The 21835-nt window shown below is 34.9% G+C and overlaps 1 protein-coding gene across 1 annotated transcript in view; it reads right to left on the reverse strand.

The window, feature by feature from the left end:
* Positions 1-555: 555 nt before the first annotated feature.
* Positions 556-21835, reverse strand: part of LOC123540241 (E3 ubiquitin-protein ligase TRIM33-like) — a 31713-nt gene continuing 10433 nt past the window's right edge. Inside the window, exon 2 of the mRNA XM_053526692.1 lies at positions 556-3261. Coding sequence (XP_053382667.1) covers positions 1905-3261 — 1357 coding nt within the window. The 3' untranslated portion in view covers positions 556-1904. The remainder of the gene's footprint in view (positions 3262-21835) is intronic.

Genomic DNA, 21835 nt, shown 5'->3' on the forward strand with positions numbered 1-21835 from the left:
ACATAATTCTTGTTACTGCTAAAATTGTCAACGTTTAGGAGACTTGAGGATGCATTGAATTATGTCGTTGATGTGCTTGTTTAAAAATAATGCATTTAGCATTACCGACGTATTTTAAATATGCCGAAGACATCCGTCCAGAGAAGACCAAATTATTATTATTAAATGTGAACATAATCAGCACCGAAACGGTGGTTAAGAATCAAGACTTAGTCTATGTAGGTCACAGTCGAGGATTGTAAAAGTACACTATTAAATTGATTTTAGCAATTAATGCATTATGCGTCTACGTTCAAATCTTTTTAAAATCGTAAGTTTAGTTATTTTTAATGTGTCGCAAAATGGACTCGAACCTCTATTACTTTTGTAATAAACAGTGTTCAGGGATCTTGAGGATGGATTGAGTTATGCCAATATTTTGCTGGTATCATTTCCAATACATTAGCACATAATACATTACCGGCGGATTTTCAATATATAACATTTGTAACATTTAAATACTAATACCTTCTGTTTTCAAATTTACAATAAAATTAAATTGTAGTTATCCTTTTTATATATATATATTTGCCATCGAAATATAGTTCAAAACGGTATCCTCAAATGTAGGATAAATATACAAAACACCAATACACAACTCGCACTATCATTTTTTGTAACATACTAATCTGGTATTTCAATTCTTAATATGAAGATACGTCATATAAATATATTTGATTCAATGGAAGTCTGTAACTACTGTCTATGTCACATTTTGTGTAACAGAATGATATGTATCAACGTTTATTTCATCTGATATAAAACAACTCAGTTTATTATGTATACAGTTGTCACAATATACACACACACGGCAATAATGTTTTACAGTTTTCTCACATACAAGGTGTTCACCTGGAATCGCTTCAGAAGAGTTAGAATTTGTTCTGATTTCGATTTTGTCCTATTGAAAGATAAGATTGGTGTCAAAAGACTTTGAAACATTGAATGATTTTTATTAACGTTAGAAATCTGTATTTTACTACTATTTAAAAGGGGAAAAACAGACAATAAAATTCAATCGTGCAACCAGGACTGGTGACGTCATTTATGGATCAACCCTCGTACTTGTTAAAACCGTTTAGTTTATTGCTTTGTCTTAGTGTTCTTACAAAAATTGACGTTTAGAAAAATGAATGATTGGCGTTTTCGCTCTAGACCTCCCGATAGCCCATACTAACCCTATAGAAGCTGGTCATTACGTGTGCTTTATTCTGTCTCATATTAGTATAATTAAAATAATATCGTTTAGCCCTGCGATAAGAATATAGATTTCAACTTTCATACATACACGGTTTCTGGGACAAATTGGCGTATATAACATCAAGGTCTGATTTTTTATATTTTGCTGCGTTCCCAGTAGATTCTACCTCGATGACAGAAGTTGATTTTTGCGTTGTCACGACTTAGTTATATTGTTGCCATAAGACACTATTGTGTTTCCCCGGAGCTTCATTATATTTAACAAATTTTTCTTTCTATCAAATTTGTTCACATTATATAAAGTAAACTTTTTGGTATTACATCCAAAATACCCATTCGCGTTGTCCTTGTCTGAACTAATATAATTTTTCATTTTATGAATACATTTATATATCGCCAGTCAACAGTTCCTGCTGTTGACCTCTCCATAGTTCAACACAAGTTTGCCGTGACAAATTGAGAAGGCACCTTGAAATTTATTTTTTTGTCATGTTACAAAACATTTTAATCCCGGGCTAATAGTCATTCAATAAATATTCAAGCCATTCAATAAATATATATCATTGTTATCTTATTTCAGTGTCTTTGCACTCGTACAGAACAAGCTTTTAAAAATTACTGAAACAACAATACGTTTTGTAAAGTTTGGTATAGTGTTAACATTTTCATTTCAAATTAAAGATTTTCATTTTATTATTGTTTCTTTGTGTGACAAACAATACACTCTGTGTCGGATCAAAACAAATGGTGAATGGATTCACAAGTCCATCTGACGCTGTTGCGATCACTCCTTTCTTCTTTCCATCTTGTCCTATCTGTACAATGTTGTTTGATCCGTATCCACATACAAATATGTTACCTCTTCTATCAGTATCAACTCCTGAATCATATACTAAATCTGAATCGGTGTATGTATCAGTATGATTTCCGTGAATATCAAGAGTTCTCATCTTGTTTGTGAAATCGACGACGAACATTTTATCTTTGTTGTCACTGAAGGCAATGTCTCTGCTTTTTGTGAAGAGAGGATTCCCGGCACTGTCTTTTGATACTGTCTGAAGCAGATTACCTGTCATATCATGTATGTAAAGGGAAGAACTATTATCAGTTATGTACAATTTGTCTTCATTGTAAGCAATACCATAACAACGATGACCCACAGTTAGTTGGCGTGTTCTTGCCATTTGCTTTCCAATAGAGACAAATTGAATTGCCTTGTGATTAAAGGTTACTGCTGCTTCCTGTTTATTTGTAGCGCAAACAAAGTGAGGAATATCGGAAAATTCGCAATAATCTATCGCAGACAAATTGGTAACGTATGTACGTTTGAGCTTTCTATTGTTATAATCAGTTAACAGCAGCATTCCTGTTTCTGTTAAACATGATCCAACGATATGACATGTGTTTCTTTCATATGGTAATTTGATATTCATATCACTGGTGCCTGTAATTGAATAGACGCTTGCTCTAGGTTTGAAAGCTGTGGAAGAAGAAATGTAGAGTTCTCCTAATGACTTTAATCTACGCAAAGTATCTCTTATATCTGTGTCCACTTGAAATTTTATTTTTGTGTTAGAAGGTGACTTCAAGGACATAATGACTTCATCTGCTATGGTAGCTTTCTCTTGAGCGATTTTCGTATTGACAAATGTTTGAGTTTTGTTCACTTCTAGTTGCCGAATATCATTATCAGCTTGCTTCATGTCTTTCATTTCAGTTTCAGCTTTCTTCTTCTCTTCCTCTAGCATACTCTTCGTTTTGTGATATTCTTCTTCAACTTCATTTAAAGATTTCTTTTTAAGGTTTTGAAGTATAACTTCCAGTTCCTTTATGAAGTCTGTAATTGCAGTTATTGCTTCTGCCTTTGAACCCTTCAACTCTTTAAGAAGTGACAAACGCGTCTGTATAATTTTCTCCAACTGCTTTATCTTATCCTGTAGCTTTAGCGATGTATCATCTGCGTCTTCCTTTTTGAAAACAGTGTTGATTATATCGGGTACCAGTTGTACGTCTGTGCAACTCCTGAAAAGAAGTAAAAATGCTTAAATGTAATAAAAATATGTGATATTTATCCGGAACATTATCCGTGGAGACATCTCTACAAGAGCGAGGTACATTAACGATTCTAGTTTGTAAAACAAGAAATCACTACTTATACAATATTTGATACTCTAAACGTCTTTAACGGCAGACGTTCAGGGTACAACAAGTGAAACTTTGAGATAAACCATAAATTACGCACTTTTTTAATACTAACGTTCATTTGTCATCTATATTTAGTTTCTGCAATACTCCTAGAGCAAGATTTAGGCAAACATTTTCAATATATCCTCAAAACAGTTCCAGTAAAAGAAAGCAAAACTACAAAGAGAATTCTACTTTTTGCGTCTAGCGCATCTCTCATGAGTTTGTTGGGTAAAATATAAAAAAAAAACCAGCTCGGTCGACTTTTCCGATGCTGGATAGTGAAATTCGGCAAATCTGAGGAAGATGGAGCTGCCACTGGAGTGTTTAATGACCATTATGTAGACGAAAATATTGTACAGTTTCAAATGAATTTAAAAGTAACAGAGATAGAGGTAAAGTGTATCGAAACATTAAATAAGTATAAATTAAAGAGCCGTAATTCATGGAAACTTTCTGCACGGGTAAAGCATCATGTGACATATCATGTTAAGGGCGGATTAAGGCAGGCGCACCCTCGCATACGTAATTTATCTTTGGATCTGGTTTAAAAATATAAGATATGCATTCTTCTCGCTCGCTACGCTCGCTGAGGTAATTTATCTTTTGTTCTGCTTGAAAAATATTAAACATGCATCCTTTCTCGCTCGCTACCCTCGCATTGGTAATTTGTCATTATTCTGGATGAAAATAATAAAATATGCATTTTTTCTCGCTCGCTACGCTCGAACAATCAAAATCCGACAAAATTTGCACGAGCTCCTATAACACTCTTTACCATTTCTATGTTAATAGCTCTTGGTAACCCCTCCCCGTAAAAATCCTCAGAAATCGGACTAAGAAATTCCATTCCAAGATACTTATGCAAGAATAAGTCTGACAAGTCATCAAATATATACATGTACTATAATTAGCATGTTATTTAGGTTGATTTTGTCACAAAACCTGTCCTTTTCAAAACCAAATAAAGTATCTTAGAACGCCCATAATGCACCAGATGGATCCAGTTTTCAAACTTTTCCGGGGGCGGGCATGCCCCCATACCCCCTAGTCTCTCTACTACAAATAATTTGCAATCCCCACCTCCCCCTAACACCAAATCCTGTGTCCGACCCTGCATGTGGCTAATAATGTAAATAAAATATTTTCAAAACGATATCCTTTAATTCCTAGATAAGAGAATGCATAACTCATAACATATTGCTGCCAGAGTTATGGACCTTCTGTCATATACTGTGGATGATGATGTGAAACAACTATATTAAGTTTGTATCAAATCAATTTAGTAACAACAAGCTAAGTTGAAATTCTAGGAAAAAAGGGAGCAAAATTCATGAAATTCTTGCACCAGAGTTATGGAATTTGTGTCATGTTGTGTTGATGATGATGATGATTATGATGATATTGATGGTGATGATGATGTTTATAATTATTATTATTATTATTATTATTATCATCGTCATCATTATTATCATTATTATAATTATTATTATTATATTCTATGCAAAAATGGTGTATAATTCAAGGACAGATGGGCCAGAGTTATGTACCGTGTGTCATATACTAGTAATATGTACGTGGTTACACTAGTCGAACTAATCCGACGTATACAGTTTCTTTTATATTGTGACGGTCATTTGAACTGTGCAAGCGGTGGCTGCAAAAGTCAGAAATTAAAAAAGCAGCCACTCAGCGACAGTAAGCTTGTCTAGTGGTAACACTGGAACAAATACTTTATGCTTAACCAAATCCATTTTAATAGTAATAACTGAAATAGAGTGAACGTGCACCAAACGTTAAACCTAAAATTCTTAGTAAAACGGGAGAGGGGGAGGGGGTGTAATTCATTAAATATTAGTCCGAGAGTTATGGTCGTTGTGCCGTATGATGTGGATGTTGATGAGGAATAACTATTCTAAGTCTGAAGCACAGCCATCTAGTAATTACAGATATAAAGGGAAAGTGCACTAAAAATTTAACAACGGGATGGACGCGGATGGGACGTTAAGATGGATTTCACGTAGAATTATGACCTTTGATAGTCAAAAACATGCAAAAAGGGGCAACATTTGAACAGCCTAATCTGCGTACAATGTACGAGGAAGAAGAAGAATGAACAGCCTACTTTTCTTAAAGTAACCAGCATTTCAAAAATATTCATATTCTCTTAGTAATGAAACCAAAGTATGAAGCACTGTCTTAGAAGACTTGTTAGCTTATGAGTTTTGTTATTTACAACATGAACCTTGCATAGACAGCTCTGAATGAAAAACTTCATATGTCAGTCTCTCTCAAACCTGTCTGAATGAATTAAGTCTGATTTAAATTTTAACAATAATCATACCTGTGCGTCAAAGCCATACAGCTTGTGCAACCCACCACGTCATGGTTTCCACAGTACATATCCATAACCTTTACTGTATGAATCTTGCATCTCACGGTCGGTAAATCCGGGAGGTCCGTCGTAATACCTGTTGACTTAAAGTCTGATTTATCAAGAAGCTGATGTCCTTCCAAAGCGGGAAAATCTTCATGTATGTCTACACATGACCTACAACAATATCCCTGACACTCCACACAGTATTTTACCGCTTCTCGGTTCTTATTTTTCTTGGCACAAGGCGTGCAATTAAAGTTAAATATTTCATCTGAAGTAACTTCACACCCACCTGTCGCCATTTTGTTCAGATAACAACGTTTTCTATCTCTTTCGATTTCAAAGATCGTTAACGTTATCAGATATCACTTCAAATTAACTTTAAAGGTAGTGATAACCTCATACATGGTAAACCCACAGTTCGTTTTAGATTATGTTTTAAATTTTGTTGAAAAATGTTTTTAGACATTGTATTATTGTATTTGTTGTCTTATTTACTCTGACCTTTGTTATTTCAACGACTTTCCAATATTGTCTCATTGAAATACAGTACATTTACGTTTCACATACAAACCAATGTATTAAAATTACATAACATGGAGTGTAGACTAGCAAAAGCTGTAGTGACGATTTTAAAACCTTTTATAATATTAGTTTTGCATGAAGTCATGCCTTCCAAACTGATTATTTAACCATGGTACAATGGTTCACACAGGGTGCGATATGTATACCACAATATGCTCACAAACCAATTTTCCTGACATGTCGTATGCAGACTTAGACAGTTAGCCTTCCTTGATTGAATCTGCAAGTAACGGACTTCTTCGAAACTGATCCTTTATTCTTAGTTGTGTTCTCCGAGTGCTAAATGCAGGTTTCACTGATTGATTCACCAGTCCTTGTTGCCCAACTAAAATAAAGTTATTTTAGCATAATTAGCCGAAATTCATCCAAAATGTAATTTTACATTATCCGTTTGCCAATCTTGTTAATAAGACAGGTTGGAAATACATAAATATTAAAGTCACACGCCTTTTTAAAGCGCCGTTTCATTCAGATTGTTAAAACATCCCAGTATCTATCAAAAGCAAATGTTAAACTAAAAATTGTATTGAAATAGATAACACACAAATGTAATAATAAACGGGAAAAAACAGTGTGCGGGTTTAAAAACTTTCGTATTATAGAGGGTAATTACAGCATTACATAGAAAATAGTAAAAGTAATACAAAAAAGGTAGTACTGTTATTTCCAGGAAGTAGACTCGAGAGTGATTCAAATATGCTCCAAGCTTTCATCACAATCGGGAAAAAATGAATTTCTTTGAACCTTCAGACATCGCTTTACAGATGCTACATGTTGCTATTACACTGGTTCGACCGCACACGATTCCCGTTCTGCATATACTATAATGAAAAGTCTATAAGTTTGATAATTTTAAACACACTACACAGGTATAGTCAGTTTTAATAATTCCGCATGTAACATGCACTTTCAAAGTTAAGAGTGGCGACTTTGCTAAATTTAGCTTACTTTGAGGTACTACTTATTAACTAGGACGTGAAATTTCGTCAGCGATGAAAAGTTTTGTCGACGATCATGTCATGGACCAATTTATTCATGCATCGTCGATCCCGAGAGTAATTAGCACGTACGTCACTAGTAATTTTCTGAAAGAAATGGTGCTAAAACAGCTTAAGCCAAATTACTGGATTTTTTGTCAGTGGAAGTAAGAGGTATCACACTTATATTTAAGAGACAATATTTATCAGTGTAAAATACATAAATATAAAATGACGTGTCTAGCCGTCCGATGACTGAACGCCTAGCCTGCATTCGAACCATCCTGTAACCGGACGGCTAGCATATTCTAACATATAAGTTTACATATTCGATTCACCATTATTAATTTTGGCAATCATCCATTTTTTTCGGTGAAAATGCAGTACTTTAATCTTTCAAGATGATTTAAAATGTACTTTGGCATGTGTTCAAACAAACTTCTGTTTGCAGACAAGTATTGATGTCATAATGTGATCACTCACTGGCATCTGACCAGAAAGAAAGAATCATTGTACATGTTATACCCTACCCCTATGTATACTATAAGAACCATGATCGTGAACGGGAAATTATGTAACTCACTGCAATCGCACATCTCTCACATAGAACAGTTCGGTAAATGGGTCCTATGTATACTGAAAAAGTGGTAATTTATCTTCCATCGTGCACCATTCTCACTGTCTCAGTGTTGGTTATGTTTTTGTAAACGTTACAGAAAAACTTGGAGGAACGTCCCTATTTGCCGTCCGGTCAAGCCGACAACATATATTCTGGTTGGCTGACGTAGAAATGCCGCATGTTAATAGTCGTTTCATCTATACATGTACACTAAAATGTGTATATAAACATACTGTGTTAAAGGTTTAATACAAATATGTACCACTGTGAAAAATCATTTTTAGAATGAGTTTAATTCATCATATATAACTGTGAATAATGCACATTCTGTTTTTGTTTGTCCACGTTTCGCCTATCATATGCACACGGCCGTGTCAATGTAGGGGGATAATTAAAAAGTTAAACGAGGTAGATTTATGGTTCTTGCACGCGTCACATCGTCATGTCATGCTGACTTTCGCAAAGTTTTTTTAAAAAACATCCGTACGGACGCTGAAATTTGTATATGCCGCCCCCATGAGTCGTTATAAAAGTTATCTCCGCCTGGCTCAAATAAACGTCTTTGTTTCAAAGAGGACGCTATGTAAATCACAGACATGTTCATGTAATTGTAATTAAAGATATGAATACCATTAACTCGTAAATAAATTTGTAAATAAATTTGTTGTCATTTATTTTTATTTGATATATTTAAGGCAAGACTCGAACAAAACCAGGAATATTTTAACAAAGTATATAAACATAATTGTTACAAAAAGTCATAGATGATTCGTAAAAAAATACCCTCTGAGCAATTGTTTAAGGTAGAGGGTACACTTCGAATTTTGGCCCCCGTCAATATTTGTTATAAATAGAACTTCGTGATTTTGGATGTCTGTAAATTAAGCTGAGAGATAATGATTATTAATTCTTTAGAAAATTTATACAGCCGATACATGTAAAATTCTGATGTCAGTTGGAAAACTAACTGCTGGTAGCTTTGTATGATCAATGAGACACCTTTTCGCGGAAAAATTCAAATCACGGAAGGGTTCTGTGCTTTTTGATTGATACTCAAGAACATTTTCGCTATTTTGTGAAAAAACGAGCTGGATGGGCCCCCATTCCGTTTATGTCCTGACGTTCAGTAAGGACTATTAAATTGAGAAATGCAATAAAATTGGGCATTGTTCTTGCAGCGGGATCATTGCAGGCTGTTCAAAAAGAGCAAAATTGATGATTTTGGCATGCTATTTTTCATGGATGGTGTAAACCTTTCGTTTTGATAACATTCTTTATTCTTGTATGAGAATTCTGATCTTGCCATTAATTAAAAGCACAAAACATGCACGCAATTTATAAAATGGCGACCCTAATTCTGCTCATAAGGGAAGTGCAATATTGCGACTCGCTACATGTAAGACCGTCCGTGCCCAAAATTTTCGCATCTAAGTGTACCCTGCTACCTTTATATTGGAGGCAGTCATTAATTTCCCGGACTTCGTTGTTATGCTATAAAATATAATAATTAGAAATACATCGTGTTTAAACGTTGATGAAATGCAGGCAAATAACAACGATTGTTAAATACACAGTTAGGCACGCACGGGGAATTTCAAATATCAGAATAGTGACGTTACATACAATTTATGTATAGGATATCGACCGAGTACGAGGTCTTTCTCTGTAGGAAAGACCTGCGCACGGGCTTTTCTACAGAAAAAGGCCGATGTACGAGGTCGATATCCGACTTACATACCGTCATTCCTTCTCAAAATGTCCAGCAGTTACGATACATCGATATTCGAAGACAACATGAAACATCAATAAAGTAAAAATACTTTCATTCTTTTAGAGAAAATTATGCACATTTTGGTCAAAAAACACCAAAAAACATTGTCAAAACTGTTTTAAAAAACCTTTTACTGAAAGCGTCCATGAAGAAACTTGATGTGATTTGACAAAGTTCACACAAATCCGTCCGTCCGGAGCCATATCTAGGAAGTGGTTTGGGATATTTAAATAAAACTTCATATTATACTTGTTCACCACTACAGGGAAATGGGGTCCGTCAGGTTTCAATCAGACTGCCCAAATAACACCAGAGTTAGGGCCTTTAGTAGATTCTAGTGTTAACTATATAGGATACTATAAATTTGGAAATTTCTGCTTCATAACATATTTAAGCAACTTCAGAGTTATTTCCCTTTAACTGTTAAAAAATGCACATATTTGTACATAACAAACTAACCAATTGGTAGATTTTCACTTCTTTCATTTTTCCCATAAACATTTATTATCAACATGTGAAGTTGTGTACCCGGTCATTCCACTCCACCGCCCTGGTCACACCTCGTTCCAATCCCTACCCCACAATTTTCTTTCTTTTTTTTTTCATTTTTTAACCTTGAACGTTCCATGAACATTTATCAGCAAGCAAAGCCGTACCCTCTCCCCGCCTCGCTCCTCCAACTAGTCACCCCCATCACCCCCGATCATGCACCCCACCCCATTTTTTTTTCCATTAGTATTTATTATCAACATGTGAATTTTTGTACCCTCACCCGGACCTCCCCCCACCCCCACCTTCCACCTAAAAAATAAAACAAATTTAAACCTTCCATGAATATTTATCACCATATGAACATATGAAGTTGTTCTAAAAGCTAATTAAGCCTAAAACAGTAATTATAATTCCGTTCAAAAAATTCATTAGTCAGGATCAACTTAACATACATTTATTATGTACACTTAAAACATTCGTTTTCTGTTAAATTAATTTTGATATATTTCATTTCCTTGCCTTTCCTCACCACAAACCCATTTTGCGAGGTGGGGGTGGATACCAATTAATTGAATTTGCTTGTTAAAATCTGTGTTGCTGAATAAACAATTGCTCAAAATTTATTCAACTGAAAATAATGTTTTGAGTGGAATTTGCTGGAAAATGGTGAATTGTAAAACTTTTTTGTCTGCCTCAGTGGTAGAGCGGTTAATCTTAATTTTGACTTATCATTTTCATTTCACATACATATATTTTCCTTTCATCTTTTGCGGCTTTATGTGGAAATTAGGATTTTTTTTCTATTTTTAATTATGCATACATGTAAGGTGTATTTAATAACAAGAAATGTTAAAAAAATTATGCATGCTTTTTGAAAATCCGTTTATTTAACACTGACTATTTTATTAGGAAATCACCATAAAAAAGCATGTTATTGAAACATATTTATGAGTTTAACAGATGCTATTACGTCACTTTTTCACGTGCTCAGGTCTGGGTAAGAACAACCAGACCTCTGCACGAGAATTCTTTTGTTTAAACAGGTCTTTCAAAAAATATAGACCTCTGTCTAACAAAGGAAGAGGTATGTAAGTGGTGCTTGATCGCATTTATCATAAAGGTATCAATACCATGTCGAGTCCTATCTTGACACTATTGTTCAGACAATCATTTTGAGTTCATGTAACGATTAAAACTTATTCTGCCCTGATAAGCGTTCAGCCTTCAGGATATAGCAAAGTCTATAGGTCCGAGGTCCAGAAGGACTGAGATGCTCAAAGCAATATAATTTTAGAATAATCAGTATATACTCAACACGATGACTTCGTGAATTATTTGAACGAAAGATGGAATTCTCTGTTTTCAATTGAGGACATTATGCGTGCTTGTCAGCGCCACTTTTAAAAAAGTAAAGAACGTAATATTAACGGTACGCGTTTTGACGGCCGCTTATGTAAAATAAGTACTTGTTTCTTGGTAATAATCCGCAACCGGATAACTTGAGTCCCGCGCAAAAACGCGGACGCCATTTCATGATCATTGATAAAACAAAAATTAAAACTGTGTGTGTATATTATTTGATAAGAAGGTATCAGTATTTTAATTGCACAGTCTGTATAATTCTTGCACACCGGACTGGCGTTTCCGGTGATTTTACCCATACCTGCAAAACCCATCTGGCATCCCCCATGCCTGATGACTCTCGTGCTGTTAATGACAACTAGTGATTCAAGTACTAATAATATGTTGTTTACGTAAAATACGAAAAACAGCGGGTACCCTGATAGTATCTCTCCGTTCCTTATAGTAAATTTCTCGATTCAAAACACGTTAGTTTAAAACTAAGTGGAACTTTGTTATTGTGCGTAACCCAAAACACCATGACATCACTTTTGCTTACGGACGTTAATTTCCCGCGCTTTGTGTTCATTCTCTATTATAAGAGTGCTATACAAAGAAAGTTTTTCTACCTGTTATTTGTAAAATACGGTATGCTAGAAAAATAATCTACAGAATAAAATGCTAAAATGTATACGATATGCAAGAACAAATATCAGCCATGTGTTTACGAATCGGATAGAAATATCCGTCCCGAGGGCACCTGCGCATTGGGCGGAAATGAGGCTTGCAATTTCCGTTTGATTACGTAGTCTCCGTATGAGTTCCGGTGGGTAGGAAAGCCGCTACGGTAACGGCCGAAGAACACTAAAGAAGAATTAAGAAAGTACGTAATTTCATGGAATAGCAAAGTCTAAAGATCTATATCCTTGAACCAAAGATAAATAGTTTAACTTAATAAACTGTCAATAAAGATATGCTAATAATGGAGTGTTAGCTCTTATCAATTCATATCAGATATGGAAAGACCCGATTAATATTGTTTTACGTATTAATTAATCTAAGCCCTTTTCTCAAATTTAAAAAGATTATATATACAAAAATTCAGTTCTTCTTCTCATGTTGGCTGAAAAATAAGTCGTGCTCGACTAGTAAATATGAAACTGTTAATTTTCAGATCTAATTTGTGTATGTAGCGTTTCTAAACAAATTATCTCGGATGTCACTATATAATTCACATTCAACACAATGTAAGCACGTGTTTTCATTTTCAATATGCCTTTTACAGAAGGGACATAATTTGTCATTAACAGGCAATCGTCTCAGACTCCACATCTAAATTTAGCCAAAAACCATTAATGTCAGGCCAGCGTGAAGTTAGCAATAGACAACCATATAACTGCTATTACAGATGGAACGTTATAGTAGGCACAGCCGTATTAAAGAAGTAACAAGTGACTTCCATAGCCGAGTTGTTAAGGTCGCTGACTTCAAACCACTTGCCCCTCATCGATATGTTCGAGTCTAACCAAGGGCGTTGAACTCTTCATGTGAGGAAGCTATCCAGATGGCGTATGGAAGGTCTGTGGTTCTACCCAGGTGTCCGCCCGTGATGAAATAATGCACGGAGGGGCACTTGGGGTCTTCCTCCACTATTGAAGAGCCTGAAAGTCGCCATATGACCTATAATTGTGTTGTTGTGCTGTTAAAGGCACTGACCTCCAGTTTAGGCTAAAAATAATCTTTCTTTCAAATTGAAGTTTTGGTCATATTATGAACATTAGAAAAGGAGTTTATTTTTCTAAAATATTTAAAAAATTCTAAATCAAGAAATAAAGATGACCTCGTTAGGAATCGAACCCCGGACAGCCGCGGCAATAAAGACATTTTGGAATCAGTGAATTATAACTTCGAAATATAGATATTTATAATCGAGACAGTTTACCTGGAGTAAAGCGTTACAAACCAAACGCTTTTAGATTTTCATCGTAAAAAGTAGTAAAAACAGCAAGTTCTCATGTGTTTCCGTAACATAAAGTTTGTCAGTAATTAAGTTTTGAAACCTTCTAAAGAAATATAGCATTTACCTAAAAATATTTTTGTCGAACGATCTGGAGGACACCCTTTAAATCCAACAAAACTAAACAAATAAAGAAGTAACAGCTGTAAAGTCACAATGTTTAGGAGGGCTTGAGGAAGCATTTAATAATGTCAATATATATTTTATGAAATCTGGACATGCTTTGGTTTTCAGTTTTTGCTAAAATCAGCACCTAAACGGTGGCCACGAATCATGTTTTGGTAAACTTAGGTAGCTGGAAATTATAGTAGTACTATCAGAATTACTGCTATGACTGTTACATTTACAGTGGCAACAGTGTAACTGCTATTAATACCTTAACTACCAACAGCAGAAACTACAGTATTACTGCTATTACTGTGATAACTGCCAACAACAGTAGCGACAGCATTACCATAATTTTTGTTACAATATTTTCTATACCTTACTATGTTCAGGAGGGTTTGAGGATACATAAGACTATGTAAATATTAAATTTGTGTGTCTATTGTAATAGTGCATATAGAATTGCCGACGGATTTTAGATATGCTGACGACATCTGTCCAGAGAAGATCAAAGTATCCAATATGAACATGTTTTGGCGTTCAATAACTGCTGTAATCAGCACCGAAAGGGTGGCCTCGAATCAAGACTAGGTCTACTTAGGGCACAGTCGGGGATTGTCCGAGATACACTATGAAATCGGTTATAGCAAACATTGCTTCATGCGTTGACGAAAAACAATCAAATCTATTTGAAATTGTAATTTTAGTTAATTTTCATGTGTCGAAAAATGGGCCAAGTCTCTGTTACTGTTGTAACTAACAATGTACAGGCAGGCTTGAGGATGCATTAAATCACGTCAAAATGTGGCTGGTATTATTCTCCAGTACATTAGCAAAGTCCCACATTGCCCTCGGATTTTCAATTTGTCGGCGTGATACGTCCAAAGGGGATCTTTACGGAAGTTGTACATACTTTGGTACTCAGTTACTGCGGTATTCAGTTATTGCTGTACTCTACACCAGAACGATGACCTCGAGCTATGATGTTGTCCGCCTTGGTCATCGTTGGGGACTGTATGAGATACACTAAGAAGAGATACACTAAGAAATAAGATATTCTTTATTCCATAAAACAGTGAAACTGTATTTACAATGCGCATACAATTTTATACAACCATGTGCAGTATGTACCTTTATAACATCTAAATATCAATACCTTATGTTTTCACATTTAATTATCATTTATATAAAATGTTTATCACCAAAATATAGTTCAAAACGGTATCCTCTATATAAACGCCATTTCACAACTCTCAGTAGTGTCTGTATCTCATTTTCTGTAACATACCAATTTGATGTTTCAGTTCTAAATATGAAGTTGACACATATAGATATTCATGATCCAAACGAAGTCTATAACTACTGTCTATAACACATTTTGTGTAACATAATGATATGTACCAACATTTATTCTAACACAGTATATTCTATATAGAGTTGTGACAACTCTGTTTTATATAGGTGTTACACTTACAACTTTACATCATTTGCAAAGCAATGGCTTTATTTCATGTGCATTAAAAGATTATTTGAAAATATACACAATATGGAGTGGCCATGTTTTTCAATTGTCTCGCATTCAAGGTGTTCACCCGAAAGTGCTTCCGAAGAATTAGAGTTTGTTCTGATTTCCAATTAGTCCCACTGAAGTTAAAAGGCTTTGAAACCTTAAATAGTTATTATAATGTCACGAGATGACGTCATTAAAGTTTTATCGGCAGAAGGCAGAGAGATGTAACTTCATATCAGTATGATATCATATGACTTGATCCATTATTTTGAGGCTAACTTACGATGATCTTTATTTTTCTGTTAACAGAGTAAACATTATTTTCGCGTGTGGCAAAATAGCGTAGGTAGTACCTCTATGTATTTAAAAGGAAACAACCCTTTAATCGTGTAACCATGACTGGTTACGTTATTTTTTATCAATCCTCGTACTTGTTATTACAGTTTAGTTTGTTGTTGTGTCTTAGTGTTCTTAAAAAATGAATGATTGGCGTTTGGGCTCAAGTCCTCCTGGTAGACAATCTGACCTTAGAAACTGGTCGTTACGTCGCCGTCTGCTTTATTCTGTTGCATACTGGTATATTTAAATGCATTTAGCCAAGTGGTAAGAATACATGTTTCGACTTCCATGCATAAACGGAATCTGGGACAAATTGTCGTGTTTTACGTAGAACAAGTGGATCATCGCGTTGTCACGAGTTAGTTATCGTGTGGCCACGAGACACTATCTCGTGCAAACGAGATACTATCGCGTAGCCATGAGATTAAGAAAAACGCACACTTGTGCCCCGGAGCTTCATTATATTTAACAAAGTTTTTCTTTGCATAATGGTTGCACATAAACGTCATGAAATGAACTATTTAACGACGCATGTAGTGGACAAAATTGTTCACATTAGTCATGTACGGTAAACTTTATGATATTATACCAAACCACCCAATCGTGTTGTCTTTGTTTGAACTAGCATAATATGATTCATTTCATGACTCCTTATTATAAATCGCGAGTCCACAGTTTGTGCCATTAACCTATCTATAGTTCAAGACAGGTTTGTTGTAACAAATTGAGAAAAAATGTACTTTAAAATTTATTTCTTATGTCATGTAATAAAACATTTGAATCATGGGTTAACAGTTCTGTTGACCGGCAAGCCATTCAATAAATAAATAGTATTCTAGTCTAATGTCAGTGTCTTTGCTCTCAGACAGAACAAGCTTTACTGAAACAACAATGTGTTTTGTCAAGATTGGTATAGTGCTATCATTTTCATTTCAAATTCAAGACTTTCAGTTTATTTATTGTTTCTTTGTATGACAAACAATATACTTTATAGTCCTACTTCAGTGTTTTTGCACTCAGCTAGATATGTTTTGATAGGATTTGTATAGTGTTTGCATGTTCATTTCAAATTAAAGACTTTTATTTTGTCATTACTTGCTTGAGTGACAAATAACACACTCTGTTTTGGATCAAAACAAATGGATACTGGGATCACTATTCCATCTGATGCTGTTGCGATCACTCCTTTCTTCTTTCCATCTTGTCCTATCTGTACAATGTTGTGCGATCCGTATCCACATACAAATATGTTGCCTATTCTATCAGTATCAACTCCTGAAACTTCAATTAATCCTGAATCGGTATATGTATCAGTATGACTTCCGTGATTATTAATAGTTCTCATTCTTTTAGTGAAACTGATGGTTGTCTTTGTTCTTCTGTTTACGAAGCAAACATCATTTTCGCGTGCGGAAAAAATGATAAATGTGGTATACTTTGAATCGCTATGTATTTAAAGGGAAACATCCCTGGACGATAATATTTAATTGTGTATCCAGGAATAATAATAAAACAATGAACAATTGCACAACGGACACAGTGCCATTTCTGGAGTATACCACGCACATGTTCAGACCGTTTAGTTTGTAGTTTGTTGTTTTGTCTTAAAGTTTTGTTTAAAAATGGCATTTAAAACTAGAGCAAATGGCGTTTGGGTTTGAACCCTCCCGATGGCCCAACTTATCTAAGAAGCTGAGCATTACGTTTCATGGTGATTTATTCTGTATATATTCAACACATTTAGCTTTGTTTGTCAAACCCTGCGATAAGAATGGTTTCTGGAACAAAGTTGCGTGTTGGATTTGTATCTTTTTGCCGCGTTCCCACGAGATACTACCTCGACGGGACAGGCTGATTATCGCGTTGCCATGTGAACGATATACCATCTTGTAGCCAAAAGACAAAGAAATGGAACTTCATTTATATTTAACACGGTATTTCTTTGTATGATTGTTGCAAATAAACATTTTAAAATAAAGTATCAAACGACATCAGCCAACCATTCAATAAGTATATACAATCGAGACTGCCTTAACGTCCCCTGAATTCAGCGACTCCCTCTCATATGCGACCCTATTTTATGCTCCGGACGCAAATTTATTATAAAAATAGCCTGAATTAAGTAACCCCATTCCTTACACGACAAGCGACTGTGAAATCAGGCTCCGGAATCGATTATTAGACCGTTTGAAACGACTTTGAGACGCCTCCTCGCAAGTTTGTACCCGACAGAGTTACCGTTCGTTATCTCACGTGAAGTTGTCTGAGGCGAGAACGTATTTGTTTACAAAAAATGGCCGATGAAAAATGTAAAAAAGAACTGTTTTGACATTAGAACAGCATGTTAAGGCACTAGAATTGCTCGATCAGGGAAAACCAGCGTATAAAGTCGCTGAAAGAATTCGGACTCAGGGCATAATTAACAATGTTCCCGGTGAAACAAAAAGAAGGCGGGATTAACCGGAAACGAGGATATCAACATGGTTTAAAGATGCAGTCAATAAATGAATAAATATCACAGGACCAATAATACACAACGAAACAACTGAACAATAACCTCAGTGTGTAAATAGTTCTTCTATATCTAATGGAACATTTATATTTTAAAATCCCAATTACTGTTCGCCTTTATTCTCTTGCCAGATCATGAGTTTAAATTTTAGTGAATGATGCAAACTATGTCAGATGTTTTATTTTATCAAAATGTAATCAAAGAAATAGTATTTAAACAGTTTTCACTCTTCCTTAAAAGATATCCGATATACATGTACTTAATTGTCAATCAATCAGAAATATATGAAACCAGCGTCAGTCGGTTGAGTGAGACTGTTTTAAGAGACTCCCTGTCATATGTGACCTTTTTTGCTGCTTCTCAAAGTCGGTCTCTTAAAACAGTCTCGACTGTAGTATACTAGTCCTATTTCAGTGTATTTGCACTCATGCAGAAACAAGCTACACTGAAACAACAATATGTTTTGTCAAGATTGGCATAGTGCTATCCTTTTCATTTCAAATTAAATACTTTCATTTTATTATTGTATCCTTGTGTGACAAATAACACACACTGTTTTGGATTAAAACAAATGGATAATGGATTTGCAATTCCGTCCGATGCTGTTGCAATCACTCCTTTCTTCTTTCCGTCTTGTCCTACCTGTACAATGTTGTTTGATCCAAATCCACATACAAATATGTTGCCTCTTCTATCAGTATCAATTCCTGAAACTTGAACTAAATCCGAATCGGTATATGTATCAGTATGACTTCCGTGAATATCAAGAGTTCTCGTCCTATTAGTGCAATCAACGATGAACATTTTGTCTCTGTTGTCGCTGAAGGCAATGTCTCTGCTATTTGTGAAGAGAGGATTCCCGGCACTGTCTTTTGATACTGTCTGCAGCAGGTTACCTGCCATATCATGTATGTAAAGAGATAGATTGGCATCAGTTATGTACAATTTGTCTTTCGTGTAAGCAATACCGAAACAACTATGACCCACGGTTAGTTGGCGTGTTCGTGTCATTTGGTTTCCTATGGAGATAAACTGAATTATGTTGTTGTAAAAGGTTACGGCAGCTTCTTGGTCATTTGTAGCGCAAACAAAGTAAGGAAAACCAGGTAACTCACACTGATCTATCACAGAAAAGTTGGTAACGTATGCACGTTTCAGCTTTTTATTGCTATGATCAGTCAACAGCAGCATCCCTGTTTCTGTTAAACATGATCCAACGATAGCACATGTTGTTGTGTCATTTGACAATTTGATATTCATATCACAGGTGCCTGTAATTGAATAGACGCTTGTCCTAGGTTTCAAGGCTGCGGAAGAAGAAATGTTGAGTTTTCCTAATGACTTTAATCGGTGCAAAGTATCTCTTAAATCTGTGTCCACTTGAAATTTTATTTTTGTGTTAGAAGGTGTCTTTAAGGAATTAATGACGTCATCTGCAGTGGTAGTTTTCTCTTGAGCGATTTTCATATTGACAAATGTTTGAGCTTTGTTTGCTTCTAGTTGCCGAATATCATTATTAGCTTGCTTCAGGTTGTCCACTTCATTTTCAGCCTTCTTCTTTTCTTCCTCTAGCATACTCTCCTTTTTGTGGCATTCTTCTTCAACTTCATTTATAGATTCCTTTTTAAGGCTTTGAAGCAGAAGTTCCAATTCCTCTATGAAGTTTGCAATCGCAGTTATTGCTTCTGTTTTCGAATCTTTCAATTCTTTAAGAAGTGCCAAACGCTTCTGTATAATTTTCTGCAACTGCTTTATCTTATCCTGTAGCTTTAGTGTTGTTGCATCTGCGTCTGACTTTTTGAAAATAGTGTTGATAATATCGGGTATCAGTTGTACGTCTTTGCAACTCCTGAAATATTGTACATACAATGTATGCTTATTAATAAATATAACAAAATATGTGATATTTATCTGGAATATTATCCTTGGAGACATTTCTACACAAGATACACATAGTGAATTCACGGGTTATACATATAAATCGAAGAACATCAACGAACGCAGATTGTAAAAAAGAATTATATGCACTATTTGATACTCTATGAAAGTCTTTAAAGATAGACGTTCAGGGTACAGCAAGTGACACACTAAGATAAATCATAAATTATGCACTTCTGTAATAGCAGCATTCATTTGCCACGTATATTTAGTTTCTGCAATAATCCTAGAGCCAGATTTAGGCTAACTTTCTCAATCTATGTTCAAAATAGTTCCCGTAAAAGAAATGAACGCTACAATTTGCGTCTAGGGCATCTCTAATGAGTTTGTAGGGTACAATTTAAAAGCTTTCAAGGTAGACAGTTCACTCGACTATTTCGCTGCTGAATAGTGTATTTCTAGTGAAATTATTAAGGAAACTGGAGCGGCCACTGTGGTGTTTAATGACCGCAATATGGGTGAAATGTATTTAGTAATTACAGATATAGAGGTTAAGTGTATTGAAACATTGACTAAGTATAAAAGGGCCATAATTCATGGAAACTTTCTGCAGGAGTAATTTATCATGTGTCACATCATGTGGCTAATAATGTAGATCAACTATTTTAAGTCTGAATCAAATAACTGAAATACAGCACAGGTGCATCAAAACACAAATTCCAAGTTAAGACAGCCGGTGTAACATTAAATATTGACCCCGTTGAAAATCGATCCCATTGATGAAAATTTAATGTTGAATAGTTGGCGGTGTCAATTCTCAACGTTGAAAAAGTACCTTTTGATCAAAATTTAATGTTGAAATCGTGACGGGGTCAATTCTCAACGTTGAAAACGTACCTTTTGATCAAAATTTAATGTTGAAATGTTGGCGGGGTCAATTCACAACGCTTAAAAAGTACCTTCTGATCAAAATTTAATGTTGAAATCTTGACGGGGTCAATTCTCAACGTTGAAAATGTACCTTTTGATCAAAATTTAATGTTGAAATGTTGGCGGTGTCAATTCACAACGTTTAAAAAGTACCTTCTGATCAAAATTTAATGTCGAAATCTTGACGGGGTCAATTCTCAACGTTGAAAATGTACCTTTTGATCAAAATTTAATGTTGAAATGTTGGTGGTGTCAATTCACAACGTTGAAAATGGACCTTTTGATCAAAATCTAATGTTGAAATCTTGACGGGGTCAATTTTCAACGGAGTCAGTATTTAATGTAACACCCGCATAGGTCATAACATATTGCTGCCAGAATTATGAACCTTGTGTCATATAATGTGGGTGTTGATGTGAAACAACCTTCTTAATTTGTATCAAATCCATTTAGTAACAACAAAGATATGATGAAACAGCTTCTAAAAGCTAAACTGAAATTCTAAGGAAAAATGGAACTTAATTCATGAAATATTTGCCCCAGAGTTATGGATATTGTGTCATGTGATGATGATGATTATTATTATTATTATTATTATTATTATTATTATTATAATTCATTTTTATGATGATGATGATGGTGATGATGTTTGGATTAAATTCAGTAGGTAATAATAAAAATATAGTGAATGTTCACAAAAATTAATCTGAAATTCTGAGTTAAGAATATTTTAAGTTTGAATCAAACCCATTTTGTAGTAACATGAATAGAGTGATTCAAGTAAAAAGGGGGGTATAATTCATGAAAAATTGGTGCAAGATTTATGGCCCCTGTGTCATACGATGTGGTCGATGATGTGGAACAACTATTTAAAGTTTGATTTAAATCCATTTGGTAATAATAGAGATATAGCAGTAGTGAAAATACATCAACATTAGCCTAAATTCTGTGAAAAATTG

The sequence above is a fragment of the Mercenaria mercenaria genome, chromosome 16 (genome assembly GCF_021730395.1).
Source record: "Mercenaria mercenaria strain notata chromosome 16, MADL_Memer_1, whole genome shotgun sequence".
NCBI classification, from domain to species: domain Eukaryota; kingdom Metazoa; phylum Mollusca; class Bivalvia; order Venerida; family Veneridae; genus Mercenaria; species Mercenaria mercenaria.